The sequence below is a fragment of the Tetrahymena thermophila genome (genome assembly GCF_000189635.1).
Source record: "Tetrahymena thermophila SB210 genomic scaffold scf_8254719, whole genome shotgun sequence".
NCBI lineage: Eukaryota > Ciliophora > Oligohymenophorea > Hymenostomatida > Tetrahymenidae > Tetrahymena > Tetrahymena thermophila.
Genome location: NW_002476484.1, coordinates 307,654 through 331,071, shown reverse-complemented (window position 1 = coordinate 331,071; position 23,418 = coordinate 307,654). Strand labels below are relative to the sequence as shown.

General features: G+C 22.4%; 6 protein-coding genes across 6 annotated transcripts; 5 read left to right on the top strand and 1 right to left on the bottom strand. All coding sequences in view use genetic code 6, as the record gives it.

The window, feature by feature from the left end:
* Positions 1-635: 635 nt before the first annotated feature.
* TTHERM_00393040 (hypothetical protein) lies at positions 636-4,762 on the top strand (the record flags this gene model as incomplete). Its single annotated transcript, XM_001011880.3, has 7 exons — positions 636-1,283; positions 1,451-1,693; positions 1,777-2,091; positions 2,157-2,294; positions 2,349-2,683; positions 3,178-3,361; positions 3,686-4,762. 7 exons carry the CDS (start codon positions 636-638, stop codon positions 4,760-4,762), a joined length of 2,940 nt encoding a protein of 979 aa, XP_001011880.3.
* Positions 4,763-6,926: 2,164 nt separating this feature from the next.
* On the top strand, positions 6,927-9,879 carry TTHERM_00393060 (kinase domain protein; the record flags this gene model as incomplete). Its single annotated transcript, XM_001011882.2, has 20 exons — positions 6,927-6,950; positions 7,000-7,055; positions 7,107-7,199; positions 7,287-7,385; positions 7,441-7,530; positions 7,707-7,799; positions 7,862-7,951; positions 8,000-8,089; positions 8,145-8,234; positions 8,289-8,378; positions 8,495-8,584; positions 8,642-8,731; positions 8,786-8,875; positions 8,928-9,017; positions 9,064-9,153; positions 9,209-9,298; positions 9,354-9,443; positions 9,498-9,587; positions 9,651-9,740; positions 9,801-9,879. The coding sequence occupies 20 exons, from the start codon at positions 6,927-6,929 to the stop codon at positions 9,877-9,879; spliced, it is 1,704 nt and encodes a 567-aa protein (XP_001011882.2).
* Positions 9,880-10,787: 908 nt separating this feature from the next.
* Positions 10,788-16,929, top strand: TTHERM_00393070 (hypothetical protein; the record flags this gene model as incomplete). The annotated part of the gene is made up of 18 exons (XM_001011883.1): positions 10,788-10,892; positions 10,943-11,085; positions 11,200-11,301; positions 11,356-11,662; positions 11,715-11,986; positions 12,047-12,206; positions 12,268-12,424; positions 12,485-12,645; positions 12,700-13,458; positions 13,746-14,161; positions 14,225-14,533; positions 14,597-14,764; positions 14,829-15,123; positions 15,179-15,292; positions 15,351-15,466; positions 15,526-15,973; positions 16,077-16,376; positions 16,591-16,929. 18 exons carry the CDS (start codon positions 10,788-10,790, stop codon positions 16,927-16,929), a joined length of 4,671 nt encoding a protein of 1,556 aa, XP_001011883.1.
* Positions 16,930-17,629: 700 nt separating this feature from the next.
* Positions 17,630-18,902, top strand: TTHERM_00393080 (EF hand protein; the record flags this gene model as incomplete). Its single annotated transcript, XM_001011884.3, has 2 exons — positions 17,630-18,263; positions 18,436-18,902. The coding sequence occupies 2 exons, from the start codon at positions 17,630-17,632 to the stop codon at positions 18,900-18,902; spliced, it is 1,101 nt and encodes a 366-aa protein (XP_001011884.2).
* Positions 18,903-19,771: 869 nt separating this feature from the next.
* Positions 19,772-21,970, top strand: TTHERM_00393090 (hypothetical protein; the record flags this gene model as incomplete). The annotated part of the gene is made up of 6 exons (XM_001011885.3): positions 19,772-19,991; positions 20,053-20,139; positions 20,679-21,573; positions 21,626-21,717; positions 21,774-21,884; positions 21,942-21,970. The coding sequence occupies exons 1-6, from the start codon at positions 19,940-19,942 to the stop codon at positions 21,968-21,970; spliced, it is 1,266 nt and encodes a 421-aa protein (XP_001011885.3). The 5' UTR covers positions 19,772-19,939.
* A 436-nt stretch (positions 21,971-22,406) lies between these two features.
* Positions 22,407-23,396, bottom strand: TTHERM_00393100 (hypothetical protein; the record flags this gene model as incomplete). The annotated part of the gene is made up of 1 exon (XM_001011886.2): positions 22,407-23,396. The coding sequence occupies one exon, from the start codon at positions 23,394-23,396 to the stop codon at positions 22,407-22,409; it is 990 nt and encodes a 329-aa protein (XP_001011886.2).
* Between the last annotated feature and the right edge of the window lie 22 nt (positions 23,397-23,418).

Genomic DNA, 23,418 nt, shown 5'->3' with positions numbered 1-23,418 from the left:
AAATAAATTTTTTTTATCATAAATTATTTATTTTTATGATTATTTATGAAGATAATTTAAATTATTTTTTAATAAATTAATGTTTAAATTCTCTAATAGTGAAAATAATATTTTTAATTAATAATTAATTCCTCATATTATATATATTATTGGCTCTTTAATTTTAATAAATTAAAAATAATTATCTTTAAAAATAGTTATTCTTTTAAATGATAAACCTTAAATATTTAATTTATATTAGCAATTGATGAATAATTGTTAGCTTGATATCAGTAAATTTTTTACTAGCTATGTTAACAATTTAATATTTATAATGTCTATGAAGAAAGCTATTATCAAATAAAATGAGAGGAAAATGAAAAGATTCTTAAACTATTCATTTTTATTATAAGATTTCAATCAAAGTTGGCTGAGAAAAAGTGGAAAACTAGAAAAAATAAAGAAACACATGGATTTCATTCAAAAAATCAAATAAAGAAATTTATTATGAATTAAATTGTTATATTAAAAATTTAATAGCAAGAAACAATAAAAAATAAGATAGATAGAATTCAAGATATTATAAAATAGTAAAAACATAAATAATAAAACACATACATAAATACATTCATTCATAGACACATAGTTCATTTATTATGATTTCTGCATAAAAAACACAGCATTTGTAGGATTAGCAAACCCACAAAAACATACAGGGTTATGTTGATTGGGCTATTTAGAGAATTCCATCAATACACAGCAATGAATTGAAGAATATAAGTTACGATTATGTTTTAGTTAATTTAAGCTCTATTATCAGCGAGCATTTCGTGTCAAGCAAAAGTTTGCTTTCAAACAAAAGCGCTTTTTTAGAAAAAGTAACAAAGAATTTTATAGATGTCATTACTCATCTAAAGCCTAGCAGAAATATTATTGTTAGCATTGATGGAGTGAAGCCTATTTAAAAATCAAAATATGAGTATGTTTAGTTGTTAAAGCAAGATCCGAATCACATCAATTATTCAGATTTATATCCAGGAGCTTAACTAATTGAAGAATTACATGAAAAGATAAAGCAAGTTGCTCATGATTTTATATAAAAGCATCAGGAATTGAATTTTGTTATTTTAGATTAAAATATGCCAGGAGATGCACTTTATAAACTAAGGTTTTTTATACGCCAACAGAAGAATAGATTACATTTTAGAGGTGATTTTAGATTTGCTCTTGTGGATAACAGCAATTAGGGCTTTTTAACAGCACTAGCATTACATCTACATTATATAGATTTGATCTAGCATTAAGTAATTCATTTAATATTATGTATGACTGTGTTAAGAAAAGCTCAAGCCTTCATTTTTGTATTTTGGAGAGTTTGTTTTTTGTAAATAGTAGCTTTATTCTTAGCTGTGTCTATATAAGCAAAAAGCATTATTTTGATAGAAAACTATTATTTTAAAATTAATTATAGAGCCAATCAATTTAGTAAGGCCACGAATCATCATTTAAGTATAGCACAATCGATGTAGGAGTATTTAAGTAATTTATAATTTCTGAATTCTCTTTAATGAACGTGCAAGGTGTTCATAACTTTTAGTCAATTATTGATGATCTCATCCTGCTTTCACTGCTCCTTGGATCTGAAACTCTCCCAAAATTAACTTTTTTCTCTTTTGAAAAGAACGGAATGGATTATTTGTATTATCTCTACAAGGTATTTTTTTATTGAATTTTTAATAAAAACGAATAACTATTCATTAATAAATTAATTAATAAATAAATCAAACAAACAAAAAGCGTATGTATCCTTTCTTGAATGGAAATTTGTCAGAAAAGGGAGTTATCTATCAGGTTAATTTACACTTATTCTTCCATGAGTTGGGAATGATAGAAGATATTCTAATTTTCAACGAAATAAGATAATCATAGTTTTAATATAACAATTCTAGACATAATAGCATTTAGCTACAAAAATCTGTAGAAGAAATAATTGAAAAAATTAAATAAAAATATGACTCCTTAGATTACGACCCAATCAGAGCTTCTGAGATAGTTTAGCAAGTATTTGAGAAAAACTTAAACGAAACATTATAAGAATAGCAATAATTAAAAGTACTTTTTATTCTTGCATAAAGAATACAAATAATCATTTTTTATTATTAAAATAATCCGATTAGAATGAAGGAGAAGATGTTGCATAACAAAGCTAACCAAAAGTGGTTCCAATTATTCCAGCAGCATAACATGTATAGAAGCCACAAGCTAGTGAAAAAAAGACTTATAAATCATTCTTTACTCCCGATAAGATGAAGGAGGTATTAAAATAATATTTATAAAGTGTTAAGTTTGATTGATTGAATTTAAAACAGATTCACCTTTAGTGTCTCTCAAAGGCATCTTCTATCTATTAAGACTGTATTGTCGACACAAGTAAATACGGTGAGAGATTCTTCGAAGGTATTTGTGAAGATGATAATGATGAAGACTCTGATATTGATGAAAAAGCTACATTGACTGAAAGAAACCACAATATAGCCCAATAATACTTGATTATAAATAACTACAAACCCGGAGAGAGAGGTTATAAAGATCAGTTTTATCTTAGTGTAGGAAAATATGATCAATCTGATTTATCTACCCTTAGACCTAGCATTACATAAAAATATTTTGAAGGAGTTGTTTGGCATTTCGCATCCTATTATGGGTAAGAATTATTTCTTTATTTGTAGCTAGCTGCTAATTATATTTATTAGTTTGACAACCAACCAACCAACCAATCATCTTCAAAAAGTTTTTCAGCAATCAGTAAACAATATTTTTCAAATAAAGCAAGCGAGTGTTTTTCTTATTAAACAAATAATTTTATTATTGAAAGCTTTATTTAGTAAAGAAATCAATAAAGTTAACTTATTTGCAAGCGTATTTAGAAAGAAGTAAAATATGAAGTTAATTTTTAATAAATTATGATGCTATTTAGCATTAAATTTTTTCACTATTTTATATTTTAAAAGTAAAATTGTTAAATTTCAAATAATAAAGTGATTTATTTTAACTTTTTAAAATGGTTGAGAAATAATTTTTGAAAAAGCAATTTCATTGAAAACCAAAATAAAAATTGAATGAATGAATGAATGAATAAATTAATCTAACCCCAAAAAGTTATTTAATAATGAATAACTAATCCTATTTTTATTATAGAGAGTATCCAGCATGGAATTGGGAGTATAATTATCATTTTGCACCCTTTGCAGAGGATATGAATAAACTTAGCGAGTTATAAATTAAATTCTTTCGCTAACCACCCCTAACTAATTCATAGTATATGATTATTATGTCCAATCAATCATACTCCTCTAAATTACCACATGAATTGAAAGAAAAGGTAAAATTTTATTTCACACCACAATAAACAAAAAAAAACTACATTTTTCTTTAAAATAAATTCAATTTTTCAGTTAATTTGTTTACTCTATTTCATTTATTAAAATTTAATTCAATATTTCTTTCCTGATTTCATGTTTATGTTCTCTAAACAAAAAAACAAACAAACAAATAAAGCACACAAATTTTTTAAACCAATCAATTTTTTTACCATAATATTGAATGAATGAATGAATTAATTAATTAATACTCTTGAAATTTAAGGGAAATTATTGGATTAAGAAAATTTTAAATAATAAATAAATAAATTAAAATTTATAACAAGATTTATGGAGAACAAAGTAATTTAGCAGATTTGTTCCCATTAAGCTTTGGGTAAGGACCTAACAAGACCTAGTTTTTATGCACATTAGAGATTGAAAGATTCTTGAGTTTCTTGTAAAAAATACCCGAATATATCTCTTTTGCATAAAAAATGGATAAGGAAGAGCCTTATTAGACATTAATAACCCATAAAAATACAGTGCAGAAATCTTTAACTGAATATGAAGCCAATGGATAAGCAAAGTCGGAAGGTACAGATCCATAATAATAGCAGTAGCATCATGATTAAAAAAATTTGTTAAAAATTTAGCAAAGTAACATCTGCTGTGAAATAGTGAAAATACTAAATCCAAGCGAGGATATTTATACAGCTTAAATAGATACAATAAGCTAAAAACTTCCAATTAACTTAGATCTAAGTAATTTAGTTGTAACATTAACAGATAAAGAAAAGGAAAATATTCTTGAGTAGTTAGGTGATATTCACTAAAATGCTTATGTAAAGAATGAAAAAATTAAAATTTTAGAAAGAAGTTTGGGAATTACAGTTGATGCCAACGAAGTATTCAACAGAGGAATTGGTGAAAAAATCTTATATACTATACCATAAGCATTTACAACAACAAAAAGCGGACAATAAAGTATAGGAAATAACTAGAGTTAGATGAATTAATAGCAAGGCTAGCATAATAGAAATGATAATAGAAATAATCACAGAGATAATCACAAAGGATATTAAGGCCATAACAATTAAAAACCAAAGTATAACAACTACTAACAATAAGGTCATTATCAATCTGGACATTACAATCACCATTAAGGAGGTTAAAGAGGAGGTTATAATTAGCACAACAATAATGGCAATAATAATAATAATAATAACAACAATAATTATCACGGAAATCACAACAATTACAACAAATTCAATAACTATAATAATAATAACAACAACAATAACAATAATAACAATAATAATAATCATTACAACAATAATAAAAGACCTCATCCAGATTCAAGATTTAATAAAAATAATAATAAGGGAAGGAAATAATTTTAATCTAACAATTATAACAAATGAGAATTTTTAGTTTGAAATGAGTAAAAATTAATTGTGATACTCAAATATAATAAATATATTATTTCTTGCCGTTATAATTTATTCATTAGACATAATAATGAAGTTAATTAAAAATATCAGCAAGCTAATTTGTCTATGAATTTTCAGTAACAATTGATTATAAAAAATAAGCAGTAATTCATTTATACTTATTTATTTAAAATTTTTAGTTAGAATTAAGTATTTATAATTATATCTTTAATTAAATTCATTAATATTTATTTTTGCTTGTTTGTTTGTTTAAAAACTAATCTGCTAAATAAATTAAATATTTTTAAAATATCTACAACTTTTCAATTAATATCTCAAAGATATTTATGCATTAATTTACTTATTGTTTTAAAATTTATTTTTATTTGTTTGTTTGTTTGTTTGTTTAAAAACTAACATACTAAATAAATTAAATATTTTTAAAATATCTAACTATTTTTCAATTAATATTCCTATTTATGCATTTATTTACTTAATAATTTCAAATTTATTTTTTATTTAGTAATTTTACTTTAGTATTTATAAAGAATCAAATTGGTAAGCAGATAAAAATAAAAATGTATCACGAAAAAGTAAGCAAAAATAATATGAATTTTAGATTTTAATAAATTGATTATAAGAAATTATCTTAAATACTTTAATAAAAAACTCTTTATTAGAGACTGAATGTTGGTAACAAATGTTTAGATACTATAATTATTCTATTAAATCTCTTTATTAAAAATCTAAAAAACTTATTATTTTATGCCTCTCAATAAGCAAAAATAAATTAAATCAAAGGTTTTAATATTTAATTATATTGTAGTTTTTACATTAAATAAAAAATTTGATTGAACTTTAAAAATTGTAAATAATAGATATCAAATTTTCTTTGATATTTTTCAAAAAACCTATTCTCTTTTATATTTGAAAATGCACTTTTGATGCTTTATTATTTGACTACCATTATGAAAATATCTTTTTAGCAGAAAATATTACTGACAATAGTTAATTTTTATATAAAATATTTGTTATAATTAGATTAGGTTGATCAAAAATACCTTATAAGTGTATCTCAAATTATTTAAAAATAGATTTTTATATTTGTTTTAGAGAAACTTTAAAATCATTTATTTGAGCACATATTAAACAAGTATCATTAGCTAACAGGTTCAATTTAATCTTAATTTTAATTTATTCAAAATCTTATTTGCTTTTTCAATGTTGACAAATATTATTTCATATAAATTATTGATTTCATTTTTTTCTTTTATTATAAATATTGTTTATTATTTTCCTTATTAATTAATTTTTATCATTTTTGTTATGTGCTTTTTTTAAATTTTGAAAATCTTATTTTATATCATAAAATTTTTATTAATTAATTGGTGACATAATATGTAATTTGATCAAATCTGCTTTTGTGTGATTAGTTGCTAAATATAAAATTTGATCAAAAAGTTTTAAACTGATCCCTATTAAAGATAAAAAGCTTTTTCTAAGAAAAAATTTCTCTTTTATATAGAAAGATCCATAAATAATAAATAAATAAAACAATTTAAAATTCTAACTTAAAATAAATTCTTAATAAATTTTATTTTGCATTTAATAATTATTTTATATTGTTTTCTCTAGCTATATTTTTATGTTTTACTTTACTACTATCAGGGATACAGACAGATCAGCAATTTTCTAATCTAATTTAATAGAAATCGATAATTGGAAATTTTTTTGATCAAAAATAAAAATAACTTTTTTTATATTCTCAATAATATATCTCAATTTTAAAAAAATCGATTTTTATACATTCATTAAAACACTATCAATAAATAAATTACAAATTTTAGTTTAAAATTATTGTTTTTATTTATTTGATCCTTACTTTATCATATAGTTAGTGCTAACCATTTTTAGAGGTTTACCTAAATTATTTTTCAAATTTTTGGATTTCATGATCAGTTTGTGAAAATCAGATTAACTTAATAAAAGAATAATAGAATAATTAGGAAATCCCGTTATCCTGATCAAAAATAAATTTAATTATCAAACTTATTTATTGTTATTCCATATTTTTAAAACTCAATCTAGCTAGAAAGTAAAATTTTGATAAATATTTAATTAACAAAACTAACAAAGCATTAAAAAATTGAAAAAAATGACCAGCAGAAATTTTACTTATGTAATTTATTTCTATATATAATTATTATTTATTTTGATTTATAAAATAGCTATTTGATTCTGAATGCGATCACGAGAGTCTTGTAGATCTCTCTCTAAGCTTCATGTAAGATTAATTTTAGTTAAAGGTTAAAAATTCTTTAAAAATTAAAAATAGTTTTTTAAATACATCAAACTTTGAGCTTCTTTAGAAGTTGGACACTGTTGTTTCTAAATGTAAAAATCTTAATAACTTAGAAATGAGATTAAAGTATCACTTTTTAATTATTTAAATAATTTTTATCAAATTTTAAAATTCTGTAAAAAATTAAAATATAAAATAATAAAAAAACTAAAGTTCTAAATTAATTGAATTTCAACATCCTGAAAGAGCTCAATCTTTGGCTTCTGGCCTAGTCGCTTGCTAATAACTTACTAATCTAAAGATTGTTTTTAGGTAATAATATATTATCAGTAAGGATATTATAAAAAAAGTATTTATAATAATAAAGTTATGAAGAAGACGACTCAAAAGGTATGGCTTAGATAGCTTCTATAATTGAAGCATGCTAAAATTTGAATGACCTAGAATTAGATTTATAGTAAATAAATAACTTTAAACATTTATTTTTTGCTTGATTTAATTAAAATAAACTTCTACTTAAAAAAATTAATTTATTTGATCAAATTTTATTCATCAAAATTAATTTCTTTTATTTTGTTTTGTTTGTATCTTTATTTATTTTTATTTTTAAAAATATCTTTTATTAATAAAAAGTTCAAGTAGAAGATTTGATGTTGAATGTGCTCTATTTTTAAAATAGGCAATCTAAAAACTTCAAAAGCTAAATAATCTCACCATAAAATTACAGTAATAAAAAATTTTATTTAAAGTAATAATATTGATATTTTACTAATATAATAAAAATAAAGATGCTCTAATTTAACTGGAGAGAGCTTAGCTACTTTATCAACTGGAATTTAAAAGATAACTTCGTTAGAAACTTTAGCTCTTTATTTATGGTAATATAAAAAAAATCAATATGAGTATTTTTTATGTTATTTTTATAGCGATAATTAGATTTCTTCAGCAGGATTAGGCTTGTTTGGATCTAACTTAGAAAATATCACAAATTTGAAGTCATTAGATATTTAGTTACAGTATATTTTATTTATATTAGCACTTTATAAAACTAACAATTGGTATTTGATAAAGATAAAATAAGATAAATGGATAAGGAATTCAAGAGTTTGCAACTTCTTTGTCTAGATGCTAAAATCTTGCTAATTTAAGTCTTAACTTATTGTACTATACTTAAATATATAAAAGCGCCTGTTTTAATTTTATATTTATAAAAAGAGAGAATGAATTAGGTGCAGACGGTGCTTCAGCTTTGGTTGATGGTTTATCTTAGAGCGTTAGTCTAAAGCAGCTTAACCTTCGTTTAGGGTATTTATTTAATTTATAAATATTACTTCATATAAAACATTCTTTAAAATTATTTTATTTATTTATTTTCACTATTTTAAAATTTAAAAGATATTGTTTTTTATTGTAATATTAAGACTTAATTAAATTGGAGATGAAGGAACAGCAAGATTAGGAGCAGGATTAGGAAAATGCCAGAACTTAACTGATCTTACTCTTAATTTAATGTATTTTTTTTTTTTTTCAATATTAAAAATTTAATCATCCTTTAACTTTTTCATTAGAGATAACTAAATTGGATCTCAAGGTATTTCTGGATTAGCATAAGGTTTAGCATCAAGTAAGAGTATTAGTTATTTAAAGCTTGAATTTTAGTAACTTTTTAAGATTAAATTTATCTTTATATTAACATTTATTTTCTATTAAAGCTCAAACTAAATTGGAGACGAAGGAGCTTCTTTATTGGGTTCTGGCTTAGGAAAATCTAAAAGTATTACAAACTTGGTCCTTTATTTGAGGTTATTCATTTATTATTTATTTAAAATTTTAATTATTTTTTATTTAATTCAGTGAAAACGACATTAAAGCAGAAGGAGCAAAACTTATATTATAAGGACTATCAGAGTGTTTAGAATTAAAGGAATTAACACTCCGCTTAGGGTAACTTTAAATATTATATTATTTAAATATTTAATTTATATTATAGAGATAATTCTATAGGAAGTGAGGGAGCTATTGGATTAGGTTTATCTCTTAAGCTACTAAAAAATTTGATTAGCCTAAATTTAGAATTACAGTAAAAATTTTTATTTTTGGAAATTAATAAATCAAATTAATTCTTAAAAAATCAGATACAACTAAATTGGATTAGATGGTTTAGAATAATTAGGTTCTGGTATTTAAAATATCAGCAAATTAGAATAATTATCCCTTAATATTTCGTAAATTTTATTAAATCTTTGTTTAAAATTAAAAAAATTAAAATATAATTATAAGTGGTAATTCTATCGATTCAAATGGTCTTTCAAATTTAGCTACTCATTTAGCTTCATGCAATAATCTTACTGCACTTAGCTTATACTTAGGGTAAGTTAGTATTTTAGAAATACATAATTAAATATTTTAATACAAATATTAAAGGCACAATCAAATCAAGGATGAGGGCTTTTCTGATTTAATTTCAGCTATCTCTAAATTGAATAACTTAAAATCTTTAATTTTGGAATTAGGGTAAATTTAATTAATAAAAATAAGCAGATAATTAGATAGATATATTTACTTAATAAAAAATAGCCGTAACAACGAAATCATTGGCAACCGTGCTAAGGAATTATAATAGTTGAAAAATTTGACTCAACTACAGAAAGTGATTCTATATTAAATGTAATCAAATATTAAAATGTTAATTAATTTATCAAAAAATTTTTAAATTTTGTTATAAAGCCCTATTTCTGATAAGCAAACTATAGATGAATTATAGCAATCTCTTGAAGAATAAGTGAAATCTGTTTTAATAAGATGAATGAATAAAATATTTCAAGTATATTATTTAAAAAATATAAAATTTTAAAATATAAAATAAAATAAAATGTAAATAACTAACTGCATATTTCATATTCTTTTCAATAAAGTATTAAAATTACATTTAATATTAGTTTTCTTTTGAAATGTTTTTCATAATATAATTAAAATTAGTTAATATTTTATTAATAGGTTTCTAAAAATAAATATTTTTATTGAAATAATACTCTATAATTTTAGAATTTGCTTGCTAATTTTTATTCAAAAACATTAAAAACTCCTTGATATTCAATTTTAATATTAAAATTTGTTAATTTTTTATTATTTAAAAGATGTGAAATGGATGGATGACAGTTTATTTATTATCTTATAAAATATTTTACTTGAATAAATACTTAATAAATTTTATTTTAAATTCTTAATAATATTTATTTTTTTGCTTACAAAGTCAATAGAATTTTCTAATTAAGTATTTGTGAATTTATATTTTAAATATTTTAAGAGAATATTTTATTTAATTAATGATGCGATTTTTTTTTCGAACATATGATTTAAAATATTTTAGTTGTTAAATATTTTTTAAATAAAAATAATATGAATTGAATTAAATATTTTAACAAGAGAATTACAGCTTAAAAATGAAGAGATATTTTCAAATGGTTTTTTGATCAGTGATTTATATTAGATTTTATATTTTGAATCCAAGTTAGGAAATATATAAGATATTCTTGATTTCTTATTCACTTGCTTGGTTTCTTGGTGTAAATTAGTTAATCTATGAAACTACCTTTTTAACTATATTATAAATAATATTTTAAAGAGTAGCTATTCTATTTAAAAAATCTAATTAAAACAAAAGTCAAAGTAAAGTAGAAAAAGGATATATAAAGTGATTAATTAATATTAAATATGGATTTTCAAAGAGAGGATGCAGGAGGGAGTAAAGTAGTTACTCCTAAAATTATGTTTAGACGTCCTGGAAGTAAGGACGGAGGAGGAATTTTACCTGGACTTGTATTTAGTTTAATTTATGAATGCTCAATATAAAACAATTATTATTAAAGAGGTTAGGTTAGTTCAATAACAATTTTACAAGCAAAAATTAAGACCAATCATCGATAAATGAAGATTAATTTCCTTAAACCACGAAATAAAATAATTAAATAATGCTTAGATCAAATTTAGAGCTTACAAAGTTAGGATCAAGGTTAGAATTAAATTATATATTTAAATTTAAAACAATTTGATGTCAGCAACATTTATTATTTTTTTTGTTCAATCAGATGTTATGATTATTTTAAAATGTGTTTTAAAAATCTAGAGAAAATATTGGATCAAAGACTCTAATTCCTATAAGATCTTAAAATGATCTACTTAGCAGAGAAGTTGACAAAGAAATTAATAACATGAATTTACAAAGCAGGTATTTTATAAAATTAATTAGACTTTAGATAGAAATTGGATTTATAATATAAAGAATAAGGGATTTAGAAAGTATGCTTATAGATTTTAAGGGGAATATTGAAAGAAGGATATAGAAAATTTAAGATGATATACCAGGAAAATTCAATTAAAATTTTAAAAGACTTGAAGATAAAGAAGGTTAGATGTGGAAAGATAACAATCAAAAGCAAGGAATGATTTAGGATTAATATTAGATTATAAGGGAAACAATTCGCAAGAATAATGAATAAAATGGGGCTACTATGCTTGAGTTATAGCGTAAAATAGATGAAGTTACATTTTAAAATCATAAACTATAAAAAAGTTAAGAACAGTTATAAGTAAGTTCATTAATAAAAGATATTGATAATAAATAAGATATTATAATCAAAGGTTTTTATCAAAAATGGTCTTGTTCCTATTGAAAATAACAATAAAAAAAAGTATGATCCACAAGAAGGCTAGTTATCTCTGCTTAAAGAATAGTTTAATTAAGAACTAAGAATAAGGGAGAATGCTTTTGAAGATTTAAATAGAAATTATTAAGATTTGCAAAAGAAGGTTTTTGAACAAGAGAAAGAATTTTTAGTTAGACTTTAAAAGTAGAGAGACTAAATCATAGAAGAAACAAATATACACAAGCAGTAAATTAAGTAGTTAGAAGGGTAAGTGTTTTATTAATTTTTAAGGAGTTTATTTCTATTTGATATTTTTATATTATTTAGGGTTAAAATGGAAAAGCTTCTAGGGGAGAATGATTATTTAAAGCAATTGATAGATTAAGTTGAAAGAAGACTTGAAGATGAGATGGATAAAAGATTAAAGCAAGAATTTGAGAATAAAGCTTACTTAGAACAAAAAATGAATCTATTTAAGGATGAAATAGTAAATAAATTACTTCAAATGTAGCTAATTTTTTATACAAATTATTTGTTTTATTTTAAAGAGAAATGAAGAAAAGTCTATTGTCGAAGGAGAGTAGAGATTTATCAAATAAATGCATGATAGCATTTAGGCAATTCACTCAATTATTAAATTCACAAAAGAAGAATTAGAGGCTAATTTAGCATCTACATAAACACTTTTTTCAGAAAATGTTAAAAGTAGATATTGATTTTGTTTTTATTTTTGGGAAATATTTAAGTTGTTTTTTATTTTTTAAGATTTTGGTCATTAAATTGAAGTCATCAAGGAAAACCTTGAAACAAAAGTAATGCTGCTTGAAAGAGGTTATAAAGAGGTAAATTATAAAGTCAATGAAACAAAATAGCTATTTAGTGAGCATGCAAATACAGTTAACATGCAAATAGAGAGATAAAACGAAGTAAAATAGTTTTTTGTTTGAATATATTGTTTATTAAGAATATTTAATTAATAGGTTATTGAAAATAATGAGTAAGTTCTAAGGAGAAATGTTTAAGAAATAGAAAAAGAGTTAAAGGCTAAATTGGCAGAAGCTGAAAAAGAAAGCGAATTGTGGAAAGATAAGTTTGAGAAAAAAAATTTGGCAATCTTTTAGGAAATATCAAATGCTATGAAAGGGCTCAAATAAGATATGAATACAGAAAAGAAAGAAAATATAGCAAGAATAAAAGATATTAAAGAAGAAATAGATTCATATTAGAATATGAATCAGAAGCTAATCACCAATTTGAAGGAACATACAGACAGAATACAACAAAGCACAGAATTTTTAATATAGGAAAATGATCGAAAATAAAATGAAAATCTGCTTCAAACTTAAATAGAACTTGAAAAAATGATGAGATAACTTGATGATATTTAATTTGATAGAGCAAAAGAATTTGCTAACGAAAAGGTAATAGAACTTGAGCAAAAGTTTAGCTCCACTCATAATTAAAGCATTTAAAACCTAAGAAACGAGTTAGGCAATTAGGTGAATAAATTAAGAGATGACTTTGATATAATATTAGCTGAGAAAGAATAAAATCTATTGGATAGAATTAAAAACAACAGAATTTATGCAGAAGAACTCAACGATTAATTATTGAGACTGCTTAAAAAAGATTAAAATGATTTATTTGAATTCAGATAGCAGCATATGGATGACCTAAGATCTTTAAGAAAAGAACATTTGGACAATCTAAGAAATTCCATGAAAGAAATGTCATTAGAGGTAAAAAATAAATCTAATCTATTTACATTTAATTTTCTCAAATTTTTCAATTATAATTTAAACAATTAATTCCAATCAACTTTAATTTAAACAATTAATTCGAATCAATTTTCAATTTAAAAATTTATTTTTAACTTTTGCTTTTTTTAATTTTTATTAACAAAATTTAAAAGAACTTGGAAAAAAAATGGTTTTTATTTGATTTTAAATTATTTTTGGTTTAAATTTTTCTTTTTATTTTGTGATATTGAATTGATTTTATTAATTGATTTAAAAATATTAATTAGATGGACAGTAAAATAGATGTGGAACATAAAAAATGGGAGGTTGCTCTTTTGCTTTCTACGAGATCGTTAGAAAGACAGCTGGAAGAAACAAATGCAAGATTTAATGAAAATATGGATAAGCTGAGAGAAGAATTGATTGAGAAATTTAAATATGAGCTTGAGGAAATTGTAATGAAGAAGATTATGGAAGAGATTTAACAAGAAAAAAATGAAAGAATAAGAAGAGAAAACGAAATAGAAACAAGCATGCATAACATTAAAAATATGATATTAGAAGCTCTTCATTAGAAAGTGGAATCAGCAAAAGCACTTGCTAGAGCTTTAGTTACAGAAGAGGCTGCAGAAAGAGCCAAGAATGATGAAGAAATTCTTAGAGTAATGAAAGAAAGCATTGATACATTAGATCGTACACTAAGGTATTTAATTCTTTAGAAACTATAAGTAGTCTTTTATATTAATCTTTATTATTTATTAATCAGACAATTGATTAGAACTTCTATTGAGGAATGTATGTACATTTTAAGATAAGAGATCTAAAAATTGGAAGACAAATTGAATGAGTTTAAAGAGTGGACTATGAAAGAGCTTAAAAAGTTGCAAGATGAAATGAAAGAGTGGTAAAATGAAATTAGGGCAGAAAACTATCTAAGAGATATGTATCAAAGATTACGTGATGAGGAGCTTTAAGAAGTGATAAAGAAAATAGAATTTGAGCTCATTTCAATTAAAAAGAATAGAGAAGAAGACTTACTATTGCTTATATAAGAAATACATATTAGACAGGAGGAGTAAAATAATATATTATATTATATTAATTGCTATATTAACTAAAATTAATTAATTAATTACAGAATTACAAGAGTTGACTCAGTTTTAGATGACCATGAAAGTAGAATCACTTAACAAAGAGAAGATCATGATAATCTTAGAAATGAATTTGACGAACATTAAAACTGGGCAAAAGAAACTATTAAAAAACAAAGAGATGATTTCGAAAGATTCAAAGTAGTTACAAATAAGTAAAAATTGTTATTTTTAATAGTTATATTGAGTATATATTAATTATTTAATTTAATATTAAAGGAATGTCAAATACTTGGATGAGACAGTTAAATTTAATTTAGAATATGTAGAAGGAAGAATGTATCTAGATAACATGTACAATAGAGTATAAGTTTAAGCTATTATTGATTAATCTTCAAATAATAAGTCTAAAATTAGAAAAATATTCTCTAAACTTAAAGAAGTTATATTCTAGATCAATGAAAACTTCTAATAGCAAGAAAACTTTGAAGAAAAAACAGAAAAGAACTTTAAGATAGCAGAAAAAGCGATAAGAGCACATACTCAATATCTCAACTCTCTTGATGCAAGATTGGTACTAATTTTAAAATTTTATATAATTTAAAATAACTATTATTTTAAATAAACAGCACATGGAAGAAATACTAAATAAGCTTATTTCATAAGACTAGCAAAGACTCAATAACGAAATAAGGAAAGAATTGAATACTAATTTGGTTAATATGAATGAAGAAATACAAAAGGTATTTATTTAATTTTTTATTTTTTTAATTATAAAACATTTTGGATGAATTTAAAAAGGCTATGAAAGAAATGAAAGAAGATAACTATAAGTAAATTGATGAATTGGAGAATAGGACTGTCGATATATAAAATAAACTAGATGAATAAGGTTAGAAATTAGAAGAATAAAATGAGTAATAAATAAATAATTATTTTACAAACAGAATATAGAATCTATATTAATTTTTTATAGAGAAATAAGCAATGTTAAGAAATTGGTAGCATTAGTTGAAACAGACCTTAAAGCAACTGAGCATGAGATGAATTAAAGAATTGATGAAGGAATAAATAATTTGACAGAAAATATAAATTAATAATAATAAGAAAATGAGTAATTCAAGGAAGAAGTTAATAATAAAATAGAAGAATTAAACTAAAAGAGTGATGAATTCAATCAAAAGATTGAAGAGATAAACCAAAAGGAAGAAGAAAATAACCAAAAGTATGACGAGTTCAACTAGAAATTAGAAGAACAAAATTAAAAATTAGATGAACAGAATTAAAAATTAGAAGAACAGAATTAAAAATTAGAAGAACATAATGAAAAACTTGAAGAATAAAACTAAAAAGTAGAAGAGCATTCTGAAAAATTAAATGAAGTAGATCAAAAAGTCAATGAAATGGATGAAAAATTAAATTAGGTAATTTATTAATTCACTCATTTAATGGTTAATTTAATGATTAGTTATCATGTTTGATTTTATTAAAAAAAATAAATGAATAAATTATTTATTTATTTATTAGGTTAAAGAAGAATTTGGATAAGAAATGAATTAGAAACTAGAATAAGAGACTTAGAAAGTTGAAGAATTACAAGCAAAATAAGAAGAAATGAATTAGTAGTTATAAGAAAAAGAATAAGGCATAGAAGATTTAGCAGTTGATATTAAAACTTAAATGGAAAGAATAGACGAGCTAGAAAAAACTGTTGAAGGACTCAAGACAAATGTTGATGATGTGCAAGAAAAAAACAAACTAAATGAATCTAAATTAAATGAGAAAAATGAGCAGAAAGAGAATGTCAACGAGTCAATGTAGAAAAAGGTAAAAATCATTCAAATTTACTTTTTGAATTAGAGATACTTATTGATTTCATTTTAATATTTTGAATTGCTTGTGATTGATGAATAATAATTATCATAAAGATTTTATTAAAGATAAAGAAAATTTTTAAATCTAAGAATATTTTGTTTTGAGAATTATTTTTTAATAAAAATTTTGATTAAGCACAGTTTAAGTTTCATTTTATTAAATAAAGTTTGACTCAATAGAAGAGGAAGTTAATAATCTGAAACAAGAATATGAAAATTTAAAAGAACAGGATATATAATAACTTCGTAACTAGTTAGAAGAATAAATACAAAACTTAGAAGAATAAATTAAAGACATGTAAGATAAGTCTAAGAATTAGAATAATGCTTCATAATAATAATAAGAAATGGAAGAAGTGCAAAATAATGTGAAAGAATTACAATAAGAGTTTGATGAGTACAAAAACTAGATGATGGCAGTTGGGTAAGCCCTTGATGACTTTAAATAAATAAATACAGATTTCACTAGCATAAAAGATAGATTAAAAATATTAGAAAGTAAATGAAATTAGAAAAAGTGAGAAGAAATTTTAAATTATTTTATGTTTATTTGGATGTTATATTAATAGCTAATTTAATAATTAGTATGTAATATTTTCAATTGTAAGCTAATTTAAGGTATTAACTTCTTACAGATTACAATAATCACTAAACACATTTAATATTTTTGTAAATTAATTCTTTATTTTTATTGAATTTATTTCTTAAAATTTATAGCTGCTTTGTAATAATTTTAAAAATATTGCAAAATATGTTTTATTTTTATTAGTTTATTTTATAAATATTTTATTTTATAAAGGAGGAATAAAGTGATTTTGTTTCAATTTGAATTTTCTTTGTTACTTTTTTTATTTTAAAATAGCAGAATTTCGAAGAAAACAAGGAAAATATTGTAATGAAATTGCAATTAGTTGCTTGTTTCGGTTGTAAATTTAATGTAATTAAGACTTAGTAAAAATTGATGAACGTGAAATTAATTAATTAGCTTAACAATTATTAGATTTTTTGAAAAGAATTAGTAAAAAGGTAAGTAAGTAAAAGTGAAGATTTACAAAAACCTTTAATAACTTAAGAATAATCATTTTTAATAATAAACGAGAAAAAAAAATTATATGAATAAATAATTTGCAAATAAATTATATAATTTTGCAGATAGATCTTTATTGATGGCTCTTAAATGCGTATATAGAAATCGTAATAAAAAATATGATTATAAAATAATCACATAAAATTAAAAGTAATAGAAGCCTTATAATTTATTTATTTATTGGAAGAGATTTTCGTTATTAAGCTTAACAAGATAGCAGTAAGCCAAAATTTTTAATCAAAATTTTTCTTAAATTGAAATTAAAAGCTAGCTAGCAAGCAATTTAATTAAAGAATACTAATAATTATTATAATAAAATCCTATAAAACTAAGAAAGCAATATACATACATATTTATTTATTTATTATCAATTTTGTAAAATGGGATAATCATAAAGCCAAGAAAATGAAGACGAAAAGGAGGATAAGACACAGAATGAGAAAAAAAAGTCAGAAAAAATATAAATTAGTCCTTATGTAGATGGAATGCCCGTTTTGCAATCTAAGTTATAAAAATTAATTAAAAAAGAAGATAATGAGAAATAGCAAAATAATGAAGTGTATCAGATGAAAGAAAGCAAAGAAATAAACACAGATATCCATTAGGAAATACAATTAATCGAATAAAATAGGTTCTAAAACTGCAGTGATCATATAAGACAAGAATTTGAAAGCTTTTCCAATGAAAATAAGATGAGTTAGCGCAAGTTACTCGAGTATTTCGGACTCTAAGATCTTGAAAAGCAAAGACTAGGTAAAAAATAATATTAAAATACTCTGCAAGCTTTGATGCTTATTTTTTAAAGCATCAAAATAAATCTCAGTCAGAACAGATAAAAAATGAATTTAACTAAAATCAATAGAAAACAAATAATGAATGATTAAAAATTATTATTAATTAATATATTTTCTTTAAAAATTTATAGGAACTAGGTTTTTCTTAACTTGTAAAAGCACATTAAGTTAAGAAAAGACAGGCCCTTATCTAGACTACAGCAAATTCTTAAAAACATTATCGATGCTCTCTGGAAATAATGAAGATGGGAGATTTTAATTTTTATACTAGCTCTTTGATATAAATTTAGATGGTAAAATTGAAAAAGATGAAATGAGAGACATCCTCCAAATGATTCTTGATGCTCTACTGAGCGTAACTTATGAAGATGATGACTTGAAAAATTTATCAAAGAAAATACAAGGAGAGTAAGAAAGGATGATAAGTTTGGCACTAGACCAGATAACTTCTGAAATATTTGACTCGGCAAATGAGTCAAACAGTATTAATTTTTAAAAATGGAAGAATTGGATATCCTAAATAGAAGGGTTTTAGTAAGTTATAAGGTTTGATCCTCAAGCGAATAGCAATAATACTTACACACAACAAAAAAACTGAAATAATTTAACACTAGAATTAAAGAAATTTTCCCCTCTAATAAAAAAATCAAATAAATAGCTAATAAAACATATTATATTATTACTTCATAAAACTTAATAAAAATTTATATTAAGCTCATTTATTTCCCACGACATCCGCCCACGATATGTTAAAAATACTCTTATTAATATAACTTGTCTATCTATTTATTTATATTAAATTTGTGGTGATTGACTGGCATATCTAATTATTCTATCAAAGCAGTTATAAATTAATCCTTCCATTTCAGCCATCCAAGCAATTTAAATATATATTTAAGCTTCAATTTGATCATTTTTTGTATGAATTAATCTATCAAATTAAAAATTTTTAGGAAATTAAACTAATTATTTATTTTTTCTTAATTTTCATTATTTAAAAAAAATTTATTAACCTAAATTATAAAATTTTAACTGTTAAAATCATAATCATTTTTTTATGATAATTTAAATTAAAAAGAGCAGAGTTTTTTAAGTATTTTTAATATTTACAAAAATTGCAAATCAAATTATTTTAAAAAGTGATTCGCTTTTACAAATGATTCTTATTAAAATATATCTCAACATTTTTTAGAAAAAAACTTAAAAATTAAATTTTTTTTCAATTAATTATGTTTTTTTATGTTACTCTTTTGAAAAGAATTAGAAGACCATAAATATTTATTGATGCTTGAGTTTAAATGTATGTATTATGATACCAAGCAATTCAAAAATATTAATGATCAATTATTATTTTATTTTAAAAAATTAAAAATTGTAAATAAAAAACTTCAATTCCACAAATTAATTTTTTTAGTTTATTTTAGAAATGAAAAAATTTACCGCATAAATAATCAATTTTGTCTATGTTTTAGCAGTCTTTTATATTTTGATATAGTTAATTAATTAAATATAAACAAAGATTACAAAAATAATTAACAAAAAACTTATTCTAAATTATAAATAGCTAATCTCCTAGGCTACATAGCAATAAGCATACAAACTCTAAATAGTTCATTAAAAAAAGTTTAGTTATAGATGACTTCATACTATGAAGGAAGAGATCTCCTAAGAACAGAAGATATTTATGGTAAAATAGCTATTTATAATCCCAACTTATGAATAAATTTATCATTCTAATCAAAACATAGGATCTCAATCAGCAACTGCGATCAAGTATAGAAACATAGATTAAGAGCAATATGTGCCTGTCGTCATTAAAAATGTTCCAGAAGTTTGTAAGAATTAACTTTTTTATGTTAATTTTTATCTAACTAGAAATTTCATTCAATATGGATTATCATAATTATTAATAATTTTTTTCGTTTTGTTAATACTTTTGCAATATTAACAATAGAAAATAGAAAATATAAAGAAACGAACATTTTTTTATGATAGAAATGAGTTTTTGCAAAACATTCATTTTTTTCATCAAAGAGGGTTGAATAGATTATTCACTATTTATTTAATTATTGAGAATTTTTTTCAGAAATTAGAAGCATCATTTTGAAAAATGACTTAAAAGAAGAACTTCTACTGCAATTTATTTATTTAGAAAAATTTGCATTAAACAAAAAATAAATGAAATATAAAGGAAAATTTAATTTTTTGGTATTTATTAAATCTTAAATTAATTTTCTATTAAGAGAATTAGTCAACCAACAACCCTCTAAAATGCCTATAATAAATAAGAAGGCAATTTAATATTTACTAATATTTTTAGAATTGTAAAGAAGTGATAAGTAAAACTAATTGAATTTATAAACTTTAAAAATAGACCAGCGCTAAGCAGATCTCCACAAAAGTATTAGAAATCCTCACTTCAATGATTATAGATATGATCTGAATTAATAACATCCCTAATTCATACCCAACTCTCACTCCTCTTCATATAAGGACTCTCTTGACAACTTCAAGTAGGAATAAGAAGCCATTAAGACTTAAATTCTTAAAAATAACTCCCAAATTAACTACGACATGATCAGAATGTAAAAGAATAAAAACACATATGATAAACTGAACCCACCTTTTGCAAACCTACATTCAGAAATCAATGAACGCTAATATTAATACAATAGTCTAAGATCTCCTTTGAATTAATAACTCAAAAACAGCTAAAGCAACGGATTTCTTTCAAACAATAGCAGCGGAAACTTGATATAATATGCTAATCAAATATAAGATTAATCTCCATCTGATAGATAAATTAATGCTTAACAAAAAATACTTGCTAACAGATCTGCCTCAATCCCTTTATTAAATAAAAATGTTAATTTAAGTGAAGTCATCAACTCCTAAAGGATATTTAAGCCTGAGGATTAAAGTCCTTTGAATCTTTACTAAATGAACTAGCAGTAATAAATCTATCAGCAACAATAAGTCGGCTCTCCAAGTTAAGTTAACAATTAAGTCTATCAAAACAACATTCAACATCAATAACAAATACTTAACCAGCCTAAAAATAACTTTTAAGACTATGTCTTAAATGATTAAGTCTCACCTTAAAATCACTAATAGCAAATTCAATAATAACAGCAACAACATCAACATTAACAACAATAACAATTTATGTAATAAAATATCTAGCCTTAATAAAATGTTCAAATCTAAGATCAAATGCAATAAAGCGATTATTAGAGCCCAGAAAAGGTGGTTCAATCTTCTACAATATCGTAAATTTAATAATGTTACTAATATATATTAAAATAAAAATAAAATTAATAGAAACAAAAAGACTTATAAGCCATATAACATCATTATACACAATAGATACATTCCTTACACTCCAAAGTTTGATTTACCTGAAATTAAATGGGGTAAATAACATCATTTTTTGAAACTAAATTAAAAAAAACTAACTTTTAAAAATTAGATAAATACGACAGATAAATGTTTAAAAACTTTGATCAGAAAGCTATGCCTCCTGTTGAAATAATCAGAACTAAAAACGAAAAAATGAACTCATTCCCTGACTATACTACTTGTAAATTTAATTTAATTTCCTTATTTCAAATTTAAAAAATATATTTAACATAATAAGGGAACTAAAAATATGGAGACGCGAAATGAATGAATTAACAATTTCTGTATTATTAAATATAGTTAGTTAGTTAATTTGTTTTTTATAAATATGTTTGTAATATATTTTCAAAATAATTTTAAAATCGGACAGATATATATATATATAATTATTTAATCTTAAATTTTATTTTTAATAAATAATTGCTAAATTTTTAAAAATTATTTAAAAAAAATTTTAGAATTCTTATTTATTTAAAAAGTTTAACTGCTTTTTAATATATACTATATACTTTTAAATCATATTATGAGTTTTTTTTTGTTATTTGTTTAAATGTTATGTTTATAATTACAAATCTATATAATACGACTACTAGATTGAAACAGTTAATAAAATTAACCAAACAATTTACATTTTTATAAAAAATATTTATTTAATAAAGGAATTCAGATTAAAATAAAATGAGAAAAATTTTATTAATTGTTATCAACTGTGAATTTATTTGTTTAATGATTCCACATTTTTTGAGTTAAATTCTTTAATTTTAAAGTCTTTTTCATCTATTTTTTCATCAAATTAATTAGTTTCGAACTCATCTTTTACAAAACTTGGGTCAATTTCCATGGTTTAATAGTAAATCAACTCCTAATTTCTGTATGTTAAATTTTTCTTTTAATTTTCTTCCTTTTCAGGATTTATGTTTTTGGATATCTTCAAGCTATCTTTAACAATCTATTATTAACTGATTTATTTTTAAATTTATCCAATCTTAATTGGTGAATTATCAGTATAAATCTAAGATTAATATCTTATTTCATCAATTAGCTTATTTTAGAAATCCTATTTGTAATCCTATTATAGAATATTACAATTTTAAAATATATAGAAAGAGAAACTTATTTTATCATCATCACAAGCTATATTCATGAAATTATAAGGTGAGGTTTTTTATAAGATCTTCTAATTTAATTTTAAACCTATCTAAGTAGGCTATAAGCAACTTTAAGAATTCCACATAAAATAGTTATTTTTAATCTCTCGCTCTACTTTCAAAGACTCTTTAACTAGAAATATTTCTTACTTAGAATAATTTAATTTAGCATTATTAATAACTTTAAATTCAATTAAGTTCGAGTTTTCATCTTTTCCTTAAATTATTTTTATTAATAGCTTAACATATTTTTAGGTTAAGTTTGCTTTAATTAAGTAATCTAAAGAATTTTCAAGCAAGTTAATTATTATTTGGCAAACTCTTTGTTAATCATTTTACACTTAAAAATTTTCTTAACTATGATCAAAATTTTATTAAAATTCGCACTTTTCATAGAATTCGCTATTATTAAATTAACTCTGTTCTATTTCTTCAATTAGAACATCTTTTGAAAAATTACAAAAATTTTCTTAAGTGATATCATTCTATCTTCTAATTAAATCCTCATTCTTTTATAACAAGACTTAGAGTAATTCATTTTCCATACTTTTTTAATAACTTATATCT